Here is a 25,391-nt window from a genome sequence, read left to right on the forward strand (position 1 = left end):
GCTGTAAACTGATGGCCATTCCTGGGTGGTGACATCCATCACCACCACCGGCACTTAGTTTTGTAGAGGGTGATCTGTGGGATAAAGTTAACTAAGGATAAAGTAGTTTGAGGGAGGTTACTAAAAACACAAAGCAAAGCCCAAGAGGTTAAACAAATACTGGGCACGTGGTGTTTGTGTTCACAGTGAGCATCCAACACCAGTGAAAAGTTACCCTGGAAAGAGGAAAAAAACCCAGCTCCAAACCTCCCCAGAGAGCTCCTAAGGACAAGGGAAAGGAATTATTATTCTCCTGTTTATTTGCAAGTAAATGAATAGAAAACTTTCAGTCATTTGCTAATAACAGACAAATCTTGTGATAGTTTTTTCCAAGCCTGTCAGAGCTGGGACATCTGCCAGGGACAGCACAGGGTCAGCACATGATGGAGTGTGAGGAGAAAGGGGTGAGAAGATGGCCTGAAGCAGAAAAGTGAATTCCTGCTGTCTGTGTTCTCTGCAAGATTGGAGACTTTTGTCTTAAACTGTATTTTATCTTTTCAAATAGAGAGGCTGTACCTGAACTTGCAGTGTTAGTAAAATCTATTTCAGAGCAAACCCCTGAAGTGAACAGTGAGGAATCATTGGGACCAGATGGTCTTCACTCCACATTTCTTGAGGAGCTGAAGTGTGAAATCCTGAGTTCCCAAGAGTGCTGTGTAACCTAGCACCTAAATCAGCAGACTGAAAAAAATCAGACTAAGGAGATTTGGTCAGTGTGACATGAGGGTTTTAGAAGCCTTTCAGGGGAGATTTGGGAAAATGTGGGTGAGTTAATCTGATATCTGGAGCTGTTAAAATGACAAAAAATTAAAATACAGTGTTGGTAGCTGATTGAATCCACCCATGTGTATTTTGTGTGGAAAAAGCCACACTCTGCCATGGAGAACCTTTTGCAGGATGTTGTTGCCCTTCCTTCCCCAGAGCCTTTCAGCCAGTGTCACTCACTAAGAGCCTCAAACACTGGTGCTGTGAGTCAGAGTGAATTCCCTCCTGCAGGAAAAGGGAATGAATTCATTGTTTAATAGGAAATTAGAGGGTGTTGTTTTGATCTGTGGAGCTGAGTCTGCACTGCTCAGTGTGGAAAAGGGGATTTGGGGTGTCCTGAGTTCATTGGGGTTGTGAAAACAGATGGTGCTGGTGAAGAGTTTTGGGAACACCTTGTGATGTAAGGAACATCCAGGTGGTGAAATGACACTGGAGTTCAATGGATTGCACAGGGAAATGCAGCTCTGCCAGTTCCTGTAACACAGCCATGGTCTCTGACCTGGGGCTTGGCATGGCCCTGAAATATTGAAATTGGAAGATGCAGGTTTTTGGAAAGCACAGGATCTTAAAAACCAAATGAAATAGTAGGAATTGTTAGGAAAGGAATAGGAACCTGAGCAGAAAAATCATCATGGGACTGTCTAAATCTGCTGGTCCTGGATGTCAGAAAGTGAAAAAGCCAGACAGAAAAATCCTGCTCACTACAGGATGCTGCAGACTCACTGCATGTCTGTGCAGCCAGAGAGCTTCCCAGGCAATTCCAGCTGTGGATCCATGTCCAGAGCTCTGCCTGCCTGCAATCCAAATGTCTGTGCCAGGCTGGAGCCCACAGCTTGCACAGGAGCCTTGCTGGGGATGGGGCTGCTGCACACGAGGCTGTGTTCAGGGACTGCTGGATTTTACTGCAGCTCGTGCTGGGAGGGAATCCCATTTCCACCCCTCCATGCAAGAGTGAGCAGCTGATTGTTTGGAGTGTTATCCCAGGCCAGGCCAGGGATGGAGATGTTAGTCCTGTGTCATTCCTCCTGCACAGGAATGGTACAGAGATATACAAAAATATATCTATATACACACTCATTTCCTTTCTGCAGCACAGAGCATTTCTTTGTTAAGCTCCTATTTGAGGTGTCCAGTTCCATGGCTGCATAATCCTGCCTTTGCTCAAATAACTGATTCCAGCTCTTCAGTTTTTCTTTTGGAGCTAATTTTCTGGGTCATTGATCATTTTCATTGCTCTCTTGTAAATCAGAGCTCACGTTTTCCCTCAGATGTGGGGGGGTTGGGGTGTGCTGGGTGGAAGGAGCTGCTGCCAGCCTCCCCGTGGGCAGCTCTTCATCCCCCTCTGATACTGGCACTCATGTCCAGTTTGTGAGAAAATCCTTGTTTCTCAGGCCTTTTGCTGTGAACTTTAGTGCTATTACTTCCTACTCCATAAATCTACAATATATTATTTCTGCCTAAAAAAACCCCCACATATGTTGAATTACAGCTTGAGTTTTTTTGCTCTCTAATTGATCAGTATAATTATACTTTATATTTGTTCTGTACTATTCATGCTTACCTGGTTTCTTGGTTGTTGTCCTAGCATTGAATATTGGATTTTAGTTTCTGCCTCTGGAATGTTTATTTAGGGGCTGCTCTCTGAAGCATGGATCATATTTAGCAGTTTCTGAATGAAAGCTTTTCACTGTAAATGTAAAATAGCTGCTTTAATTCAGCCCTGCCCTTCTGCCAGCACTGGAAGCAGCTCTCTCCATGGAGCTGGGGTTTGGCATTTCCAAGGGAACTGTAAACTCTGAACAGTCCACAGGAACAACCCATGGCCACCAAATGCTCATTTGGGGTAATTCCAGCTGCTGAGCAGAGGTTTAACAAGGTCATTGCAGCAGGCAAACCAGGTCCCCCTGTGCTTTGGCTGTGCAAGAAGAGGGAAGGATTCCCCCCAGTCAGGATGCCACAGGCACCACTTCTCCCTAGGGCCATTGGCTTTCATTTTCTAAAATATATATTAAAAAAAAAACATTTAGTACATTGGAGATTGTCACTGCCACCAAAACTGTTCATCAACTGCAACTCTGGCTTTGCTGCAAAAAAATTGCAGTAGTAGTTTACATTTTTATAACCTTTTTGTGTCTTGGTATGCTGATTTTTGTACATTAATTTGACACTTTTCTGTATTTCTCTAGAGGAACCCTTTTTGTCAGCTTGTGTTTGCTTTGCAAATTTTGTAGCTGCATATTAAGTGTGTTTTAAGGACATCACAGTCATGCTCAGGGATTGGGAAGAATTTGTCTTGCCTACAACGTAGTTTTGGGGTTTAAATCTCTTTTTTTCCCAAGTATTATCCATATACTTCTGCTGTTTTTTAAGGAAGAATGACTCCCCATTTTCATTTAAAGTGTAAAATCCTTTTTTTGTTTTCAGGATACATTTGAAGAAAATCAACTAATTTGTATACAACTAACTCATGGAATTAAAAGATGATAATCAAAAAACTCTGCTTTCAAACATCAATTCAAACATTTTTTCTGTGTTTTGGGGGAGGGACAGAAGGGATGGATTAACTGGGTAATGGTCATGTTGCAGTTTGATCCTTCTTAGAAACTAAATTGCAGTTGTGAAAATTGCATTTAACTTTATAATGATTCTAATAGGATTTGGAGCATATCCTAATGGAATAGGTTGTTATCCCTGGAGGAGGAAATAAAATCCCTGTGGACCATTTCAGGCTGATATGAAATGGGCTTTATGGTAAAATTTTAAATACTGCTGGTAATCCAGATTTGTAACTGAAATACAAGCTGGGGATTGTGCCCCCAGCATCCCTGGGAAATGGGTTATAAATGGAAGTGGCCAGGAGTGCTGGAGCCAGGAGGGTTTGAGATACACTGGGAAAATGTGGCCACTGCTAAGTTTGTGTTTGTGCTCTTTGGGCTGGGGGGAAGCTTCTGGAATGAGCAGATGATTTGTAAGGGGTGCCTGGAGATGCTCTCCATGGACAAAGCGTGGGAGGAGGGCAGGAGCTGGGGTTTCCCTGGCTGACCTCAGAACACACACTCCTCATTTCTAGGGATTGAGGGCACCTGGAGATGCCTGAGGAAGCAGGAATGGTGCTTCAGTGTTGTCCTGGACATTTCCAGTTTGAAATTCAGCCTCAGGCTGTTACTGGAGTTGCAGCACCGCTTCAGGAATAGTCCTGGCTGGAAATGTTCCTGTCCCTGCCATCCAGAGCTGGGTTGGATGGGGCTTGGAGCACCATGGTCCAGTGGAAGTGTCCCTGCCCATGGCAGAGATGGCACTGGGTGGCCTTTGAGGTCCCTTCCAACCCAAAGCAGTCATGGATTCTGTGACTTGGGAGTGTTTGGAGCCACTGGTTGGTCCCATTCTTTATTTCTTTATTTTGGCTTTGTTGGCTGCTGTGCTTGGGCCAGTGTGGCATTGACATTCTCTGGAAAAATCCCTTCACCCAGGATTCTTCTCCTGAGAAGCTGAGAAGCCTCAGGGAAAAGGAAAACAATTCTTATCTCACTTGCTGCTCCTGTGCTGTGCTCATGTGGAATGTGTTTGGAGATTGCTCACCCACAGGTGATTGTTTCACTGCATTCTGCTGGGAGTTGTTTTCACTCTTGGGCCAATCAGGGCCAAGCTGTGACAGGACTCTGGAGAGAGTCAGGAGTTTTCATTATTATCCTTTTAGCCTTCTGTAAGTATCCTTTGTGTATTCTTTAGTGTAGTATAGAATTCTTTAATATAATATAGTATAATAAAGTCATAAATGTGCCTTGTGAGAACATGGAGTCAGATGCATCATTCCTGCCTTCGTTGGGGCAGTTCCCAGCAAATACAATAGACCAGCAGCTGATTTATTAATGCTTTTTAGAAAGAGAACAGGTCTTTTAAAGTGATCTTTACAGCCTGTGTGTCCAGAGGAGACCATTGCTGTGCTCCTCCTGCACAGCACAGCTGCAGGCCACTGGAGTTCATTTCCATTTCCTTCTGATCACCTGTACTTGTGGAATGGCATCCATGTCCAGCATCCATTCCTGTTTCCTCATCACCTTGGGTGCAATTCCTGCTGCATGTCTGCAGTTCCTCAGCTCTTACCATCCTTTAGAGCTATTGGCTTAAAAAGCATCTTATTTTTTAAATATTTCACCTTTATTGGGATGTAGCTTAGAAGTTTGAATCAACTGCTGATGTAGTTTGGATTGGGTGTTTTTTCTTAATCTTTTGATCATTGTTGTGATCAAAATATTTTCTTCCATCCCCAGAAGGGTGGCAGGGCTCCCTGGGGGGTGTGAAATTCTGTTCAAGCATTTTGCCTTTTCAGGAGTTGTTCTGTGCTGACACGAAGAGGGGGCTGAACTGCCAAGTTGTCTTTGAAGTTTAATTGTGTGTTTGGCAACAGAGCACAGCATCTTCCCTTACAAATCTGGTTTTCTGTGGTAATTGGCTCCTTTGCTCACTGGTTATCAATTGAACTTCTCTACCACAAACATCTGTACTTGCCTTGTGTTAATGCTAAACACTGACATGGTTAAACCAGAAGAGTGTGTTTGAAAAGCATTTATTAATTCATTAACTGGGAAGTAATTGATAAAGTGAGCACTCCTCATGTTATTATCCCTTTGTGAACAGCTTGGCATTTGCTCCATGAGCCAGAAAAGCAAAGTCACTTTGAAAACACAGGGTGTTTCAAATTCTTAATCTCCTAAATCAAAAGTAGTTGAGAGTAGGTAGGAGAGTCTCTACTTCAACTTCCCCTTCTGTGTCAAGAAAATCCTGCCTCTTACAATTCAAAATTAATGCCTCTTTCTGGATGATGTCCCAAACTGGAGCAATATCAGTTGCCAAAGATATTTGAGTTCTTTCCAAATGTCTTCATTACAACAGTAATGAAGAGTTAAACATTAGTGGAGAACACAGAGTGAGAACTTTGCTGTGGTACAGTTTGGGCATTCAGTTCTTCCCTGGCAGGGTGGGCAGGCCCTGGCACAGGTGCCCAGAGCAGCTGGGGCTGCCCCTGCATCCCTGGCAGTGCCCAAGGCCAGGCTGGACAGGGCTTGGAGCAGCCTGGGACAATGAAAGGTGTCCCTGTTCATGGCAGGGGTGGGATGAAATGATCTTCAAGGAGCTGTCCACCCCAAACCAGGCTGGGATTCCATGCTGAGTTTTTCACAGAAGTTTTTGGCACATCAGTGCTTTTGGCAGTCACTGATACTGGCTTGTGTCTCTGTGTTCCTCTGACAAGATTAATATGTGGCTAAGGAATTCAAGCTCACCTGTAATGAATGTTTTGGAAATGGAAGCACTTGTACATTCATGGAAAAACAACTTTTGCAATTCTTGTATTCCCTTTTGTCAACTCTGCAAGCAGTGCAGGAATCGATCGTGCGTGTGAGTAGAGCCTGAGATGGAAGGGGAGTGAGAACATCAGAATTGATCAGCAGGGTGAACAAAATGAGGCATGAGTTAAAAAAGCTAACCATGAGCAGGCAATGATTGGCCCAGGCTGGCAGGGGATGATGCATGTGGGAAGGGCAGAGGCAGAGTGATGCCCTGGGTGAGGGATTCGCTGCAGTGCTGCCATGGTATTTGTGCCATTTTTCAAGGCACTGCTGAGACACAGCTGAAATTCTGTCAGGACCCAGGACATTGCTCTGGCTGCCCTGGGTGATTCCAGACCCTGGCAGGGGGCTCAGAGACCTTGGCACAGAGTCAAAACCACCTGTACCTTGGATTTTAGCCCATGGAAACCATTCCCAACTTTGTGTGAGATTTACAAGCCACAAGAGTTGGAGTAGAATGATGGTGAATTTGTCACAGGGTGAAAAAGTAGAATTTTGGGGTTTTAGAATGGGGGTTCAAGAGGCAAGATGGAGGAATCTGGGCATGTCCTGTGCTGCTTCTCCTTCTTCTTGTCCTCCATCTTCTGATGGGATGGTGACACTTTTGGGTTGGTTGAGAGTAAAGACAGAGTGTCTAACATAGGTGATGGATATTGGAAAATCATTGTAAATAAAGTACAGGTAGTTCTTAGTATAAAAAGCCAACACCACCCCAAGGGCAGGGACTGTGCCACAACCCAACCTGCTGGACAGATCTCAGCAGGTCAGAGAAAGAATGGAACAGATAAGAGAAAATAAACAACCCTGAGAAGCAGAACCTACAAATCTTGACTTCTTCTTCTGTCACAGGGCTGGGAAAAAGACTTTCTAATACCTTGGGGGTCATCTCAGCCACAGAAACTCAAGAGAAAATTCCATGTAAATGATTGAAACTCCACAGGCTCTGGAGATGGATTCAGGCTGGAGCACATCCAGAGGGTTGGGAGGAATTGTCACAGCAGAGCAAATGTGACTGCTTGAGGCACCCAAAATAAGGCTGGGTAGGGGAAGGGAGGGAGCAGTAGCACAGCTTGTAATAAATAACAGTGCTGAGGATAAATACCAGGGAGGAATAAAAATAATTTTCATAGAGAATAAATTACAGCAATTTGGTGGCAAATAAATTCAGAAGAGAGTTTTCAAATGTCAATGTTGTGTGTGGTGGTAGCAGCCATCAGAGAGTAAGCACAGAAATATCGGAACCTTTTTAAGGTGGAATTTATGGTGTGTTTGGTAAATTTCTGGGAAGTTGGTAGGAAAGGGGTGTCTGAATGCACAGGCAGCAGGGCTCAGCCCCATCCAGCTTTTTGCTCCTGTGTGAGAGTTAGAGCAGTGAATGTACACTATGTGTAGCTTTGCACCCTTGCCTGAGAGGTAAACCACCTCCTTACTCTAAAGTATTTCCATTTATTAATGTTCTCTTTATTCATTTATAATCCAAAACATGAGGGGGGTTGGGGGAGCTGCTCACCTCCAACTGTTTTAATTTAAAAGTATTAAATCCACCTACAAACCTTTGGGATCATTTCAGAGGAAGGAGTAAAACATGACCTAGGAGTCCTTATCCACAGCACCAAATAAACCCCATTGAGAGGCCAAGTGTGTAAATTGTTTGTCTAAACCCCGTGGCCCTTCCATATTGACTTTCTTTGCTAAATATTAAAGGGCAAAAGGCTGCTTTGGGCTTTCCTGGAACTCCAGCCATCGAGCTGCCAACACAAGTAAGAGAATTGCCCTGTGCTGGGAATATAATAAACACAAATCAACAGGTGGGTGTTCTCTGAAGAGGATATTCCAGGAGTGAGTGCCTCCAGGGCTTGGTGCTGCTGAGCCAGAGGAGTGCAGAGGCCCTGGATGCAGATGGAGGCTCCTGTGGAAGAAACTGTGTCTGTGCACCAAGCACTTGGGGCTGGTGTTCTCAAAAAATCTGTGTCTCAGAGTTTGTGTGATTTTAAATGTGTTTGGTGGAATTCATCTCACTCTGGGGACTTAAGGACATATAGAAGGCAGCCAAGACCCAGAGTAACACCTTTGGTGCATGTTGTAAGTGAAGAACTTCTGCTCTTCATAGAATTAATGTTCAGCTTCTGCTCTGCTGTGTTATAAATACACAGCTCCCCTTCTGTACATCCATGAAATGTCATCACTGTGGTGCAGGGGCACCTGGCTGCTCATGGACATCCTTGGGCTTTCCTTGGCTTCCAGAGGCCAGAGGAGAAACTCCTGGGCTCAGTACAGCACTCTGTGTTTGATAACCTCAGCTCCTTCACAGGAACATGAGGCTGTGGTGCCCTGGGAAAGTCTCATCTCAGTTTTGTGTCCATTCATTTTTAAAAGTACTTTTTTATATAATTGTACCCTTTTTTTCCTACTGACTTGAACTCCCTGAGGTTTAACTTTGCAGTTTATACACCTCAGTTCCATTTCTTCTTTCATGTGGTCTCAAGGGGTCATTCCCAATTGGCTAGATCCTGTTGGAACCCTGGATGCTGAGAATTTTAAACTTTCTGTGCTTTAAGGCACAGACCCTCAAGAGAGCACTGCATTTGACCTGAGGCTGTGGAGAAGACTTTAAAAATTGATTGATAGCACTGGGATTCTGGGTGTGTAGTTGGTTAGAAGTGTGTAATCTCACAGGGTGGAAAACTTAGAGTTTGGGGTTTTAGAATATAGAAATAAATATGAAGCAAGATAGAAGTTTAAAGGCAGGGGCAAGTTATTCTTCTTTACCTTCTTCTCTATGGTTTTAGGTGGTATTTTGTAATTGGACAGAAAAGTCCACATTGCAGGCTTTGAGCAATCAGTCATTGGGTTAAAAGGGAAAATAATCTAGGTGTCAGTTCTTAATTGGATAATTTAGTCCTAACAAGAGATTGTTGGCCATTTTATCCCTTGCTAATGGAAGGCTGCAAAACTCATAGCTGTGAGGCTGTTTCACTGATAAGAAATAATAAACACCTGAGTCCAAACATGAACTGCCATCTCAAATACCTTCAACCCCAGCCTCCAGAACCCACAGGATGCCAGGATGGTTTGGGTTGGAGGGGACCTTGGAGATCCTGTCATTCCCAGCCCTCTGCTGTGGGCAGTGACACCTTCCATGGAGCAGGCTGGCCCAAAAGTGGTTCTGGAAGAGCTCCCAGCTTGTGTGGGTGTCTGTCAAAGCTGAGCTGCACATTCCTGCTGCCTTTGCTGCCGCTCATGCCCAAGTGCCCAGCCTATCTCTTGGTGTCAAGCTGGCTGTGTGTGGGACTGTCAGGTCTCTTTCTCTCTCTAACACCATCTCCTTGTCTTTGTTCCTTCCCCCCTGAAGTTGCCCCCACGTTCCTGAAGCGCCCTGCCAACATCTACGCCCACGAGTCCATGGACATCGTGTTTGAGTGCGAGGTGACCGGGAAGCCAACGCCGACCGTCAAGTGGGTCAAGAACGGGGACGTGGTGATCCCCAGTGACTACTTCAAAATCGTGGTGAGTGCACTGCCCACCTTGCATGTGTTTGGCCTGGCAGTTCTCCATACTCATGGAGATTGGGTTCTTCTCTAGAACCTGCTTTTGCCCTGTTGATGTTGGGTATCGCTGGCTGGGGTCTCTGTACAAATCACAAATGGGATGGGACTGCTAGGAACGTGCCTTGAGCTGTTTGATTTTCCAGCATCAGCCTCATTACATGGTTATGGCAATGGGAGATGCTATAACCTCACATCCCAGGCATGTTTTTGGCCTGCCAGTTCTCCATAATCATGGAGATTGGGTTCTTCTCTAGAACCTGCTTTTGTCCTGTTGATGTTGGGTATTGCTGGCTGGGGTCTCTGTACAAATCACAAATGGGACAGGACTTCTAGGAAGGTGCCTTGAGCTGTTTGATTTTCCAGCATCACTCTCATTACATGGTTATGACAATGGGAAGATGCCAGCAGCTCACATACCAGGCATGTTTTTGGCCTGTCAGTTCTGCACAGTCATGGAGATTGGGTTCTTCTCTAGAACCTGCCTTTGTCCTGTTGATGTTGGGTATCACTGGCTGGGGTCTCTGTACAAATCACAGACAGGATGGGACTGCTAGGAACGTGCTTTGAGCTGTTTTATTTTCCAGCATCAGTCTCATTACATGGTTATGACAATGGGAAGATGCTGGCAGCTCACATTCCAGGCAGCAGAACAAGAACTTAATGTTACAACACACATCAAAAGTTTTTTGACCAATCCCACAAAGCAGAAGCACATTGACAGTGGTTCCATCCAACCACTATAAGCACAGGTACCTTTGGTTAAACAATGCTTGCTTATTTTGAATACAATACCTGCTTGTAAGCCTTAAAACACAATGCACAGAGCTCCATTATTAAGCTTAGAACTTCCTCATATCTCACTAGATAAACTTTTCTGCAGCTTAGGGAGTTATTCTAGACAAGTGTTAATACACAGACAATTGTTCTATTTGTCCTTACTTTTCTACTTATGTAATTTTTCTGCTGACCAATCTGATGGCTACTGCTCAGCTCTAATCACAGTTCAGCTGTCTCTGAGCCCTGCCTTTTGCAGCTTTCCCAAAACCCTCTGATTTTATGGATTCCCACAGTTTGGGACCTGGAAGAGAAATGGTTTCTTGAATTCCTTTAATGTACATTGCTTATGTTGTAAGAGTTGATGTCTTTATAGCTTGGAATTTCCAGGAGACTTGGGCATACAGGGTGGCAAAAAGCACTGTGAAAGTATGAGCTCACCATGACCACTGGCTGTGTGTGCTGCAGTCTGTGCCCCATAAAAATTCCAATTTCTAGCAGGAGCTGAAATAGAAATGTAACTGAGCTGTGAATGGTGAGTTTGGCACAGGGGTGCTTCTACAGGGAGATTTTAGGTGCAGTGAAAGGTGTTATTGAGGCATTTGAGAAATGAATGGCTGTGTAATGGGGTGTACCTGGCTTGTAGGGCTGTGAGCTTCACTCAGGCTCCAAAATACCACCACAACAGCTGGGGAAACATTGGGATTTGCCAGTGCTGTGTGATGCTAGAAAATTATAGCCATTAATGAGAACTTCTGCAGCTTTTTGAACCCACTAGAACATGAGGATTCAGGGCAAGGGAGGTGAGATCTGGGAGCTCCAAACACACTTTTCCCAGTTGCTGTCAGAAGTTTCTCCTGCCACGGTAACGTGCCCTGCTGACACCACTGTTTTGGCAATTGCAGCCCATTTCTAAGTGTTGTTTTCTCCCTTTGCTCCTCAGAAAGAACATAACCTGCAAGTTTTGGGGCTGGTGAAGTCTGATGAAGGATTCTATCAGTGCATTGCAGAAAACGATGTTGGAAATGCACAGGCTGGAGCCCAGCTGATAATACTTGACCTTGGTAAGATAAACTGTGACAGCAGAGAGCCAAAAGTGGGGAGGGACCATTCCAAGGACCTTTCCACATGGTGGGTTCTGTCAATAGCTCAGCCTATAGAGCAGGGTGATTTTTTTTTTAAAAATCATGTGAGTGATCCAGTGTTGTTTCCTGTACACTTAGTGAGGAGATCTGAAGGAATTCTACAGGAAGCATCCTGTAGTTTGAATAATATTTGGGGCAATAATAAAACATGGTCAGAAATGTTGCATGCTGAGGTTTACAAGCAATAGCAGAGTAGCCAAAATGAAAACAGTCACTAAAAACACAAACCTGGAAAAGAAGCACTTATGGAGCACACCCCAAATCACCCCAAATATTTTATATCAAAGTGATTCCAGTGTCAGAAGCTTTTTTCTGCTATTAGTGTAAAAAATAGTGAGCTTTGTCATTCCTGCAAACTGCAGCTGCACATCTGGTGGTTTACAGCTGCAGTTTAAGGCAAATATTTGTCCCTGTGCTCCACTCAGTGGAACTCCTGCCAGTGCTCCCTATACAGTGCCCTGCACTGCATGGCTGGGGTGGCAAAGCAGAACAATTGGTGTTATGATTAAAGACCCCAAAAGAGAGATACTGCCAGTATCATCACTAAGGCATCAGGTTGTTTTGCTCTTTCAGGTCACAGAGTTCTGAAAAATAATTTCTAAGAGCCCAAGGAAGAAAACCCCAGAGGATGAGGGGTGACAAGTCAGACAGGAAAATACTAAAACTGTACTGAGGAGGGCTTTGTGTTGTCTTTTTGGAGGGGGGTTGTTTAAAATGCTAATTTCTTTCTTATTTGGATGGAGAGGATTTAGGAGAAACAGTCTTAGCCATGGCTGGAGGTTTGATGGAACTTCACACCTTGAACAGGTGTGACTCTGCTGTCCCTGGCTTTGGTGTCCACTTTACAGAGAGTAAACTTGGAATGAGCCATGAAGAGAGATTATCTGTTTATTTTCCAGTTGTTTTGTAGGATAGCTGTGCACTTGCTACTCCCTCTGAATTCCTCTTTGGATCTGGGTGTGTTTCACTGCTGGCTGAAGAGCCCCAGGTACTCCCCACAAGGATTTGGGGAGTGCAGGGTGCCCTCTCCTGGGGTCAGGGGCTTTAATGCCACTGAGCAGTGTCAGGAGTCTGCATCCAGCACTGCCCTGCTGTCATCTGATTGCCAGAAAAATTCTGAAAAGGAATTGAATTTCTGCTCTGTGCATCAATCACCTGAGTGCTTTGCAGCCCCTTCCAGCAGAGGCATTATTCCATATTCTCCACATTTCAAACACTGAATAATGGATGGCCTTGGCTTTGGGAGCCCTGCCCAAGCCTGTGCTTGCACCCAGCTCCCAGCAGTGGTTTCTAAATGACTCTCACTGTTGTTATTGGAGTTCCTGTGGTCTCACTCCTCTTCCTTTCCCTCCCCTGCTGTTTGTCCAGTGGTTTCTCCTTCCTGCTCTGCTCCAGCACCTCATCCTGCTGTCCTCAAGGACTTTGCTCATGATGTCCTTTCTCTTTTGCATGCTGCCAGAGGATTTGGGCTGCAGTGGTGGAGTCTCACTGGGGCTGTAGAGACACACCCAAGGCTGTGGCTCTGGAACTCTGGGGCCACTGAGATGCTGTTCTCCAGCAGTGGGACACCCCATGGAACATCTGAGTGCAACTGTGCTGTGCAGGGGGCTGTGATGGGCAGTGCCATGGGAAATGAGTGTGATGTGTGAAATGTGACCATTCACAGGTGGAGGAAATACAGATACTGGGTTTAAAATACCTTCTCTCAATCCATGAGCAGTGGAGAAGGAAACTGTTCTGGGAAGGAGGGAAAGGTGTCACATGCAGTAGTGGCAGCTGGCTTGGTATGAAAATTCAAATCCCTAATTTGAGCAAAAACTATTCTGAACATTTCAATCATTAATTCAGAAAACTTTTTTTTTTTCTAATTGTTTCATAGCTGCTGATGAGAAATGCCAACTTTACCAATTTGAAAAGTAACTTCAGTGAACAAAATGTTGATTAAGTGTTCATCAAAGCTCTTCCCAGTTAGCAGTGCTTCCCTTCCCGTGCTGTTCTGTTTTCTCCTTCCTGCTGGAATTGGCAAACATCTGGCTATTTACAAACCATTTCTCATTAGCCCTTTTGCTTATCAAATGGATCTTGAATGAACTAAATGCAAATGAGAAAGTGGAAGCCCTGGGGAGTTTCTCGGGGAGGCCACGTGAGTTCTCTCATCCAAGTGAAGTCCCACATCTGAGCTTTGTGCTCCTGGAAGGCAGTGGAGGTTTGAAATGCAGGGAGGGGAAAACATTCATCTGCTACAAAGGGAGATGTCTGTGTGTCTGTGCTTGGGCAGATCTCTGACTTGGAGAGAGCAGGAATTGGGTGATTCACCTTGTGCACAGCCTGGGCACAGCCCCACAGAAACCTGGATAAAGTCTGTCTGTGACTCTTATCTCCTGCTATGAGCTTGGTATAATCATCCATACAACATAACATTTTAGGCTGGGCTTTTTTGTGCTTTGGATGAGTTCTGGGTAGCTTTTAGTACACAGGAAAGTGGAAAATGTTAAAGCACAGAATTGAGAAATTTCTTGAGTGGCTTTTCCTCTAAACTTTGGTAATTCTGTTAATAAATTTAGAAATGTTTGCACCTGGAAAGGGATTGGCCATACAGAATCCACAACCCTTGCTTTTTCAGGAGTGTATGAAAGAATCATGGTGTTTAGAGCAGAGACTTTTAGGACAAGTGTTTGTAATTGAGAAGGTTGGATGGATAGAAGAGGGAGGGTCAATGGTCTGAGTTAAATCCTCTTTATCCCTATACTGAACATCAGGTGTGGAATTCTCCAAGGGACTTGAAAAGCCTCTCGTGTGCTTTTCGGTCACTTTGGGTATGAAGCTGTGTCCCTGTTTCAGATACTGGCCCTGGACACTCAGTGCCTTTCACAATTTCCCTGGAGTGGCTCTGCTGCCTGCTCTGCCTTTCAGGAAGAATTTGGGAACTCCCTAAAAGAAGGAAGTTTCTCAATGACCTCATTGCCTTGCACTTGAACTTTTCAGTCTCAATGCTTCTCTCTTTGCCTCCTTGATGAAGAGATGAGGGGTCTGGTGTCCTGCACATGAGGGGTCTGGTGTCCTGCACATGAGGGGTCTGGTGTCCTGCACATGAGGGGTCTGGTGTCCTGCACATGAGGGGTTTGGTGTCCTGCACATGAGGGGTTTGGTGTCCTGCACATGAGGGGTCTGGTGTCCTGCAGATGAGGGTCTGGTGTCCTGCACATGAGGGTCTGGTGTCCTGCACATGAGGGGTTTGGTGTCCTGCAGATGAAGGGTCTGGTGTCCTGCACATGAGGGTTTGGTGTCCTGCACATGAGGGGTTTGGTGTCCTGCACATGAGGGGTTTGGTGTCCTGCACATGAGGGGTCTGGTGTCCTGCACATGAGGGTTTGGTGTCCTGCACATGAGGGTTTGGTGTCCTGCAGATGAGGGTCTGGTGTCCTGCACATGAGGGGTTTGGTGTCCTGCACATGAGGGGTCTGGTGTCCTGCACATGAGGGGTCTGGTGTCCTGCACATGAGGGTCTGGTGTCCTGCACATGAGGGTCTGGTGTCCTGCAGATGAGGGTCTGGTGTCCTGCACATGAGGGGTTTGGTGTCCTGCACATGAGGGGTCTGGTGTCCTGCACATGAGGGGTCTGGTGTCCTGCACATGAGGGTCTGGTGTCCTGCACATGAGGGGTTTGGTGTCCTGCACATGAGGGTCTGGTGTCCTGCACATGAGGGTTTGGTGTCCTGCAGATGAGGGGTTTGGTGTCCTGCAGATGAGGGTCTGGTGTCCTGCAGATGAGGGTCTGGTGTCCTGCAGATGAGGCTTTGGTGTCCTGCAGATGAAGGGTCTGGTGTCCTGCACATGAGGGGTCTGGTGTCCTGCAGATGAGGGTTTGGTGTCCTGCAGATGAGGGTCTGGTGTCCTGCACATGAGGGTTTGGTGTCCTGCACATGAGGGTCTGGTGTCCTGCACATGAGGGTTTGGTGTCCTGCAGATGCCCCCATGGAGGCCTCCTGCCTATCCCAGAATCTCCGTTGTGCCTTGGGAATGCCCTTCTCAGTAACCTCGAATCTCTCCTCCCCCATTCCTACACAAACCCAGCTAGCTTTAGTTCCACTCCTCATTGCTCAGCCCCTGAATGTCCCAGTTATGGAGCAGATACACTGAGTTACAGCAGAGCCATTCTTTGTCATCACTTTTACAGCATTTTTGTGTGTGTGGGGTGAGACCCTTGGGGTAGCAGAGGCTTTTGGGGTTTCTTGGTGCTGGAACCCAGCCTTGTCCAGGGAATCTGGCCCTGCTCACGCTGCCATGTGGGGACTGGGAAAAGAACAGGTGGCAACAAGTAGGAGGAGGGAGGCAGATGGTTCCCTGTCACCCTGTGTGAAAGGCATTGACGAGCACTCAGGCACCAGGGAAAAACAGGAGTGATGCCTGAACACTGTGGAAAGCAGGGTTTGGGCTGTAAACAAATATGCTGTGCTATGGGAGAACAATTTCAAACCATCTTTCAGATGCACTGTGTCACCTTCACAACTGAAGGGGGGGTGTTTTGTGGGGCTCTTATACTTTTATACTACAAAATTGGGGTTTTTCACTGTATTGTGACTTGTACAGGTGTGAGATCTCAGAGTGAGTGAGTTGAATACCCTGCTGCAGGAACCATGTCAGGATTGTTTGTAATGGAACTGTTTCTTTAAAATCAGTTTTTTAATGAAAAAAGGTCTGTGTCCAAGCAAGGGTATCCTGCATGTGATTAATTATTCCCAGCATGGGAGGCAAGGAGGAGGAATTAGAAATCTGTGTGTAGCTGTAGAGCTGTGAGGCTTTGGGATCACAGAGACACCTGGGGATGGCTCCATGGGATGGGTGCAGGTTCTTCAGGGAGGAGGGGCAGGGACTTGGGTCACCCTCAAAGGCTGATTCCAGCATTTCCTCCCTTTGGAGAGGGTGATGAGGCAGCCAGGAGCACTGGCACAGGGGTCAGGGGATGGAAGGAGGGCAGTGTGTGTCTGCTGGAGACTGGGTCCTGCAGGGCAGGGAGGAGATGGAGCTTTTAACCCAGTCCTGGTGCTCCTGAGGGGTTTGAGCCAGGTGGGGGTGCTGGGTGTGCTCTGTGTGTGCCACTTGGAGTTTCCAGAGAAGGCTGGAATTCATTCCCTGTGTCTGGCTGGTGAGTGGAGCTGAGAATTCCAGCCTTCAGCTTCCAGACAGGAGGTTTTGGCTTGTTTGGGATATTTTTGGTAGGCTTCCATAGGAGACTGTGTTAACAAGAGGCAAACCATTTGATCCTGAAGGACCAAAGCACAGCAATGGTCTGCTCACAGGGCAGGGCTTGGGTGTGTGTGTGTCCAGGAGAGCAGGAGGGATAAAGAAGGAGCTGCCAACTGGGCTCCAACACAAAGTAAAAGCCCAGGAAATCTGGAATCAAAGGCAGAAAATTGCCTGGAAGTGCAGGGATGTAGGAAAGACAAAGCTCAGCTGGAGCTGGAACCTTTTCAGGGAAGGTTATGGAGCAAACCCCCCTGGTGGCCATGTAGTGGCTTCATGAGAGGGAGGATGGTTGGGAACATCAGCATGGACCTGCCAAAGACAAACTGTGCCCAGCTGTTCCCATGGCCTTCTGAGGGGACATGGCTGGGCCTGTGCTTGAGAGGAGAGAAGCAGATTTGGTTTGCTGTGCCTTTAACCAGGCCTTTGGTGCTGTCTCCTCTTGAGTTTCTGTGGCTGAGATGACCCCCAAGGTATTAGAAAGTCTTTTTCCCAGCCCTGTGACAGAAGAAGTCAAGATTTGTAGTTCTGCTTCTCAGGGTTGTTTATTTTCTCTTATCTGTTCCATTCTTTCTCTGACCTGCTGAGATCTGTCCAGCAGGTTGGGTTGTGGCACAGTCCCTGCCCTTGGGGTGGTGTTAACTTTTTATACTAAGAACTACCTGTACTTTATTTACAATGATTTTCCAATACCCATCACCTATGTTAGACACTCTGTCTTTACTCTAAACCAATCCAAAAGTGTCACCATCCCAGCAGAAGATGGAGGACAAGAAGAAGAATAAGAAGGACAGGACATGGCCAGATTCCTCCATCTTGCCTCTTGAACCCCCATTCTAAAACCCCAAAATTCTACTTTTTCACCCTGTGACAAATTCACCATCATTCTACTCCAACTCTTGTGGCTTGTAAATCTCACACAAAGTTGGGAATGGTTTCCATGGGCTAAAATCCAAGGCACAGGTGGTTTTGACTCTGTGCCAAGGTCTCTGAGCCCCCTGCCAGGGTCTGGAATCACCCAGGGCAGCCAGAGCAATGTCCTGGGTCCCAACAGTCTCTGAGGGTATCCCTGAAGCTAAACTGGGGCAATCCAGAGTGGATGATGGGAAGTGTGGTGAACCATGGAAAGTGGGAGGTGTGGTGTACTGGATGTGCTGAGTTTGGTTCATCCTGGAGCCCTTGTTGCTGCTCAGGCAGGGATGGGGACACGGGGCAGGTGGTGGGGACAGGGAAAAGCTGCAAGCAAAGGAGTTTCTGATCAGACAAAGCAGCTTCACAGGGAGGAGCTGCAGTCCAACAGCTGCCCAGGGAATCTCTGCTCTTGGGAGGTACTCAGGACACAGCTGGACAAGGTTGAAGGTGGCCCTGCTCCAGCTGGGGTTCAGGGAAGGCCCCAGGCCTGTTCTGTGGTCCTGGCACACTGTGAGGCTGGGTGGGGATGGAGCCTCTTGGTGTTGGTGCTCTGCAATGGCCAGATGTGACAATTCCATGGGATGGGTTTCCTGCTCATCTCCTTGGGAGAGGCACCAGTGCTGCTGTTGATCCAGCCTGACCTCACAAACTTGTTTGAGTCAAGTCTGCCAGCCCTGCACGGTCCCAGTGCCTCTGCTGAGTCCAATCCCATGGATCCTAACTTGGAGGGAGTTTTAAAGCCATCATTTATTGCCCTCAATCAGTGCTTATTGAAGCAATTGAGTTCTCTCCAGGCCTGGTGCTGCATAAACAATTCCATTTAGTGTTGGCACCTCTCTGCCAGGGTTTGCCCATGAACTGTGTGCAGGCTTGGAGCACTGAAGGGAGCTGGGGGCTCCTCTGAGCCCCACAAAGGTGGAGAACATCAGGAATCTGATCCAAGTCTCCCAAAACCAGCACATTTCAGTGAAGATTGTGCTGAAAATCTGTCATTTCTGCACTGCAGATTCCCATTCCTCACACAGAGGCCATTTCAGCTCCCCTGACCTGACTGAAAAGATTCCCAGCTATAGCTGGATTTTAAACTGTTAAAAGCAATGTTAAAAGCCTTATTTCAGTCAGGATAGATGAAATACTCTGTGTTTTCCGTAACTGTAAGCTTCATTATGCTGTTTTAGGAGGCAAATAGAAGTTCTTGTTGACAAGTTTTGGCTCCTACTGAAAGAAATACAAAAGTTGGCACTAACAGGCCAACTGTGCTCTGCTTTGAAAAACTCAGTTCCACATTTGGGTATTTGCCATGTGTAAAAAATCCCATAAATAGGCCTTGCCTGGTTCAGCCCTGAGGCAGACTCCTCTCCTGTCACCTCAGGACCTATTTTGGATGTTTTTATAGATCTCAGATGTACCTTCTCAGGCTCTCTGTCTCACAGAAGTGATGCTTTAGAGTATTTTTGAGTTACATATTGTGAATGAAAGCATTCTCAGTCCATGGAATTCTTTGCAGTTCTTGGGGACTACAGAAGTACTTGAAAAATCTGCAGGGTGTTGTGAAGGAAATGCCAGAGCAAGATAAAGATATATTGTTCTTATTCAAAGAGCAGTAAAGGAGGACTCTGGGTGTTCCTCTGCAGGGTCTCCTGTTTCCTCTCTCACACAGAATCATCCTCATGTTCTTTCTGCCTTGTCCAATTTTGCATCTCTTGATGGGAAGAGGTCCTTGTGCCTTCCAGGAGTGGCTTTCAGGAGTCTCAGCATCCAGCAGGAAGAAATAGATAAAAATTGAGCAGGGAGGCTGCAAAGCCTTGCAGACCAAAATTCACATTTTCTGCCAAGAGGAAAAAGTACTGAAAGGAATGAAGTGTGGAATTTTGGGGGTGATGGACCTGGGGTGGAACTGGATGTTCAAGCAGCACAAAAAGCCCATGGTTCTGGGAGAGCAGCTCTGTGCTGAGGCCACCTGGCTCTGTGCACTGGGGACAGGAGGAAGAACCTCTGGGCTGGTGGAATGGGAAGATCTGAAAGTCCCAGAATGGAAAATCCAGTGGGATGAGCATCATCAGAGCCAGGAGTAGCAGGGGAGCTTCCTCCCTGCTTCTGTTTGATATCCACACATCCCTGAGGCTTTCCACTCCCAGGATTAAGGTTTGTCCCCAGAGAGCTTTAAAAGCAGCAAATGTCAAACCCCAAGCTGCACATGGGGAACGTTTAAGAACTCCTGGCAGTGCTGGGGCTCCACAGAGCTGAGAGCATTGCTGAAGTCCCTGCCTTCATCCTGGCCCTGCAGCATGCACCCAGCATCAGATGGATGCTGCAGGAACAGCTTGGGAGCCTCATTTGGAGAGCTGTGCTTCAGGAACATAAACAGCATCTGAAATCACAAACTGACTTCAAACACAGCCAAAGCCAAACTCAGAGAATGTTTTGTACTGGTTGTGTACACTCCAGTGCTAATTTTCTGTAAACACAGCAGTGTGTGCTCCTCTTTAGTGTTGAAAGAGTGGGGGTTTGGGGTTTAATTTTGATTTTAATTTACATTACTTAGCTATTATTCCTCAGGGAAAGGCAGCATTTGTGTTTCTCATGGCTGCATGTCTGTTCAAAATGGCCTGGGAGCTGTTTGAATGCAGTCAGTTCCATTTCTCGACTCAATTCCTGTTTAATAAATGATCTTTATTTATTCCTTTTTTATGGGCCTTGCTAATATATAGTCTTATTGAGAAGCAGAACTGATTAAACCACCCTAGATCCCAAACTTCTTGAACGTTTAACTTGATGAAACGGGAGCTAAGCAGTCCTCAGTAGCCTATTCATGTTTAAAGCTGGCACAGGCTTGGAATAAATTGCTCTAATTTAGATTAAATTAGGAATAGATTAATGTTTGCCAGCGTGCTGTGAATTGCAGGGAGGCAGAACAGCATTTATATTGTGCTTATTAGTTTTCATTTCTTGTTTTATGGCTGTATTTACAGTTGGCTTGGCAGAGAAGTGGGAATTCACCTCCTGATGGAATTCATACAGGGTTGGGTGCCCTGGCTTCAGTCTGAGCCCACAAATAAAGGGTTGTGGGGATGCTGCTGGTGCTTGGAAACACTGGCACCTTGAATTTTGCTTTGCACCAGGGGATTTGATGGCTAGAAGGAACTTGAAGAAATTCCATGTCATGTTGGAAAAGGAGTGATAGGTAAGGAATGTTCAGTGGAGGCAGAGCAGGGGCCTGGAGGAGCAAAAACCTTCAGTGTTTTATGAGAAATACACAACAGACATTAATACCAGTTTGCTGTCCTCCATGTGTATTATTCCATATTTATTGTCCCACTGCAGAGGTGCAGTGAGGTAGGATGTGCATGGAAGGCTCTGAGTCCATTTTATCACTTCTGGCTAATCCTGAATTCCTGAGAGAGTTTCTCAGTCCCATCAAAATCTCTTGGCCAGCAGCAAGGCTGGTTATTAACACCAAATACACCTCCCTCAACAGCACTGAAATCCACCCATTCCAGTTATGTTTATCCTCCTATTTTACATATTCCTGGCAGCTTGGCTGGCTGATGTCATGGCAGGAGTGCTTTTTCCTGGGAACAAAGCAGTGCTGATGGCTCCTCTGCCTGCTGCTCGGAGAGGACAATCCAAACAATCAGGAGTGGATCACGAGGGCTGTTGTTTTTAGTGGCTTTGCTTTTTCCATCCCTGGATGAGTGGAAGGGCAGGATTAGCTGTAGCTTGATATCCATCATGACTACCAAAGGCATTTCCTCTGCCTTTATTCCTCTCATCAGGGCTCTGAAGATTGACACAAACACCCTTAATTTGTAATTGATCCCAGGCTCATGTTGGAAAGGGAAAGATCAGATTTTGTCAGTCTCACACCAGTGGGGAGAACAAACACATGGGCTTGGTCTTAATTGGTTGCTTATATTTCAGAGTTGCTAAATTATACAGGAATAGCAGAGACAGCACAATGCCATTTGGAGAGAAGGGACAGGATTGGTTTTCACTGGCTGAGTGGGTAACAGGACTCATGCTGATGAAGATCTGGAGCTGGGAGAAGCCTCTGGTCCCTATTGACAGGATAACCTGCTCATGGGGTTTATTCCCTAAGGAAATGCCCTAAATCCAACAAAGAAATGTAATTTTTAATCATGTGTGTTCAGTATTGCTGAGCATCCCTGTGGGAAGGGAAGGGCCCAAGGGCACCAGAGGAGTTTTTGGTAGGACCCAGGGGAACTTTAGAGGCATCTTGAGCTCTTCAGGTGTGCCAGTGGCTGTGCAGAGCTGAATCCTTTGCACAGGACATGGGGTTTTGTTTGTCACTGCTCCTCGAGGGCTGTGCTGGAACAGAGCTCAGTTATTTGAGAATAAAGTTCACAGCTCTGCTGCCATTAATAAAGTCAGATTGCAGAACACTCTTGCAGGCTCTGCTGCTCTCAAGAGAATTTTTTTAATTCTTCAGAGGAGTTCAATTGATGAATATTCACAGTAAGAGGAAACCTTAGCCAGGGTTTTTTAGGGACACTTCCAGGCAGTTTTTCCGCCTCAGGTTCTGTATGTGGGTTTTGGTTTGGGGTTTTTGATTCTTTTTCTTAAGGAGCAGCTGTTAAAAAAATATTTAATTCTTTAAATAATTGAATCTTCACTACTGCATTTGAAGGTCATACCCATCATTTTACAACATATGTTATGGTTGGAATTTCTTTCCAATGACAAAACGTGTTTCAAAGCAGTTTTGCACTCCTTGGGGACAGGTGAGGTGTGTTTGGCTTATTTCCCTTTTTTTAATAACCTGAGTCTCATGACTGAACTCCCTGCTGGGCTTTTTCCCCTTTCCCTTTTCCCTGCCCTGGGGCTCTGGGCTGTGGCTGGAGCCAGGGGGTTCCTGCTGCCTTTCCTGGAATGCGTCACTGGGGCTGGCAGCCTCTTTAAGGGCTGTTTTATGAGACAGGAAAAAATCCAATTGTTTCCTCTACACCAAAGCATTTCATGCTGAAAGGGGAATGGGAGGAGGGCTCCTTATCAGGAGGGGTTTTATGACTTCCTTTAAAACACAGGCTCCCAGTCAGAATGTGTTTATCACTATTTTTATATATCCCAGTTTATTGAGCACCCAGCAGTGCCTGTTCACAATGTGAAACAGAACCAAATAAATGCCTAAAAATCAGAATCACTGAGTGGCAGTTAGACACTTGCTCGTTCTGGATTTTTGGGGAATTTTTTGCACTCAATTTGTGCATTGAGTGAAGAGTAAATAACAGCTCTCACTCCCAGTGGTGATGTAAATTAATCTAAGGCAATTAAAAATTTAAAATAAGGCATTTTGCCTGCTCTGAGCTAAACATGTCAGCATAGAGGAATAAATAAGGAAGAGTCTCTATTTCATTTATGAGTAAAATGAGGGATATTGGTAGGGGAGGGTCTGTTCCTCAGGGTGAGGGTTGAATTTGGGTTTTTAAGTGTGTGAGGGACAAAATTTATTCCAAGTGTTGAATGGAGTTCTTGCCCTCAGACCTCTTCCTTGAGCGAGGTGATGCAGGGAAATGCTTGGGTGGGGTCAGCTCCTGGGCCCCTTTGCTCTGTGGTTCCTGCAGGTGTAATTCCCAAAGGAATCACACTCAGATTACACCAATTCCCAAAGGATGCCCTGCTCAGTGGCTCTGTGTCCAGCTGTGCTTCCCTCAAGGTTTTGGTTCCAACACTGTCCTCTTTGTCTTTCTGACACATTTCCAAATTCCACGCATCTCCAAATTTCCAAGATTTGAGTCCACAAAGTTCTACAGTTTAAATTAGCTCATGAAGAATAATTAAGTCTACAAAATCCTAAATTGGAGGGTGTTTTCTGTTCAGCAGATGTGAATCTGTGACTTGCACCAGAGAAATACAGGAGATGGTGGCTGTCTTGGGAAATCCAGGAGATTCAGGACATTTCTGTTCATTCTATAAAGCAGAAATGACTTTCCACCCTCCTCTTTCCACATTTGTTCAGTCTCTGTTCCAGCTTTGCACAAAAGCATCAGTTTGTGGAGGGAATCCCAGAGATTTCTTTAAATGATTTTTCCCAAGGGAAGAAGTTAATTCCATTATTACTGATCTGGTGAGACCAACTTGAGCACTTTGGCTGAGAGAAATTACTTGGGCCAGGTACCTTGGCTTTGTTTGAGTGTGGTATCACTCAGGGAACAGCTGGCAATAACCTGGTGATCCCTTCTGTTGGAAATGTTTGTTTTAAACATCTGAACAAGGACAACACTTGGATACAAGCAAAAACATGGACAAAAAAATAGAGAAAGCAAAATTTTGAAGGGTGGTGTGTAGTGTGAACTTACTAATTTTGTTATTTCATGCTTATTATTGCACTGCAGCCAAGTGCTGCTGTTATTTTTAAATAGGATGAGGATAATGAAATCAGTGGGATTTGATTGTGACTCTTTGCAGCATCACAGCTGCTTAATCCTGATCTGAGTGAATCCTTCCATGGGGACACCATGAACCAAAGTTCAGATTTAGGAGAACAGTGCAGTAGGTAAAAGAAAAAGTTTGAAAGTCTTTATTACCTTTCTGGAACCAGTTAAATAGATTTATGGGAGAAATATTATTTATTGAGTACACAGTTTTATATGAATACCTCAAGTCAAAATTAAACATTTGGTGCCTCTTAGGAATTTTTTTCTTAGGGAATACAGTTAAAATATTAGAGGTGTTGAGATCTGAATGTCTTAGGTAATTTTTTTTCCAAAAGGTTTGTTGGCAAAGTGGTTATTTGCTATTTTTAGTTGTTGTAGATCTTTGTTGCTGAAATCACATTTCAAATCTCTAAAACCCACCCTGAAGTCCTTCCAAGGAGGACTTTCTCTTCTCCTCTGTGATGAACTGGTGTCCCTGTTCCTTGTTGTCCCCATGAATGATTCCATTGGGAAGGTCCTTTTTGTGCTGGATCCATCTCCCCTTTGGAGGGGTCACTGACCTTCCCAGGCCATTCCTGCTCCTCACCCCTGACTGCCCCTCAGGGACTGGCCCTGGGCTGGGGGATGCTCCTGGCTCCCTTGCTGCTGTTTGGGGTCAGAGCTGCTCTGGAGCTCCACGGGCTGCAGGCACTGGGCTCCAGGAGCACCTGGATCACCCCCTGGTGCCTCTCCTGCTTCTGGAATCCCAGCATTGTCCTTGGGCAGGGGCTGCAACAAGGACTTGCAAACACTTGGATATGGTCAAAGCACCCTGAACATGGCCTTTAAGCAGTTCTGCAGGTGTGTGTGGGTGTGAATCCCTGCATTTCCACAGCCCTTAGAGGCAGGTGGTGGCACTGCCAGGTGGGCACCCAGGGAATTGGGTTTGGGGAGTTCTGGGCCTGGCCCTGCTCACCTCACCTGGAGGCTTTCAGGTCCTTGCTGCTCTCTCTGGGTCACAGCTGATTTTTCAGCATCATCAGAATCCCTGCATTTCCACAGCCTTAGAGGCAGGTGTGTGGAGTCTGGAGGTCCCCAGGATGAGGGAAGAGATGAGGAATCTGACTCCAAGTTCTCAGAAGGCTGATATGATATGATACATGACATGATATGATATATGATATGAGATATGATATATGATATGATACTATACTGTACTATATAACCTATATAAGGTTTCCA

At 45.8% G+C, this 25,391-nt stretch overlaps 1 protein-coding gene across 9 annotated transcripts in view; it reads left to right on the plus strand.

Annotated features, from left to right (window-relative positions):
• NEO1 (neogenin 1) overlaps positions 1–25,391 on the plus strand; it is a 178,479-nt gene that overhangs the window by 100,119 nt on the left and 52,969 nt on the right. For all 9 annotated transcript variants that reach the window (XM_036389301.2, XM_036389305.2, XM_036389299.2 and 6 more), the window contains exons 6-7: positions 9,505–9,659; positions 11,418–11,538. In XM_036389301.2, the coding sequence (XP_036245194.1) occupies positions 9,505–9,659; positions 11,418–11,538 (276 nt within the window). The remainder of the gene's footprint in view (positions 1–9,504; positions 9,660–11,417; positions 11,539–25,391) is intronic.

This window comes from Molothrus ater, chromosome 13 (genome assembly GCF_012460135.2).
Source record: "Molothrus ater isolate BHLD 08-10-18 breed brown headed cowbird chromosome 13, BPBGC_Mater_1.1, whole genome shotgun sequence".
Lineage (NCBI taxonomy): Eukaryota > Metazoa > Chordata > Aves > Passeriformes > Icteridae > Molothrus > Molothrus ater.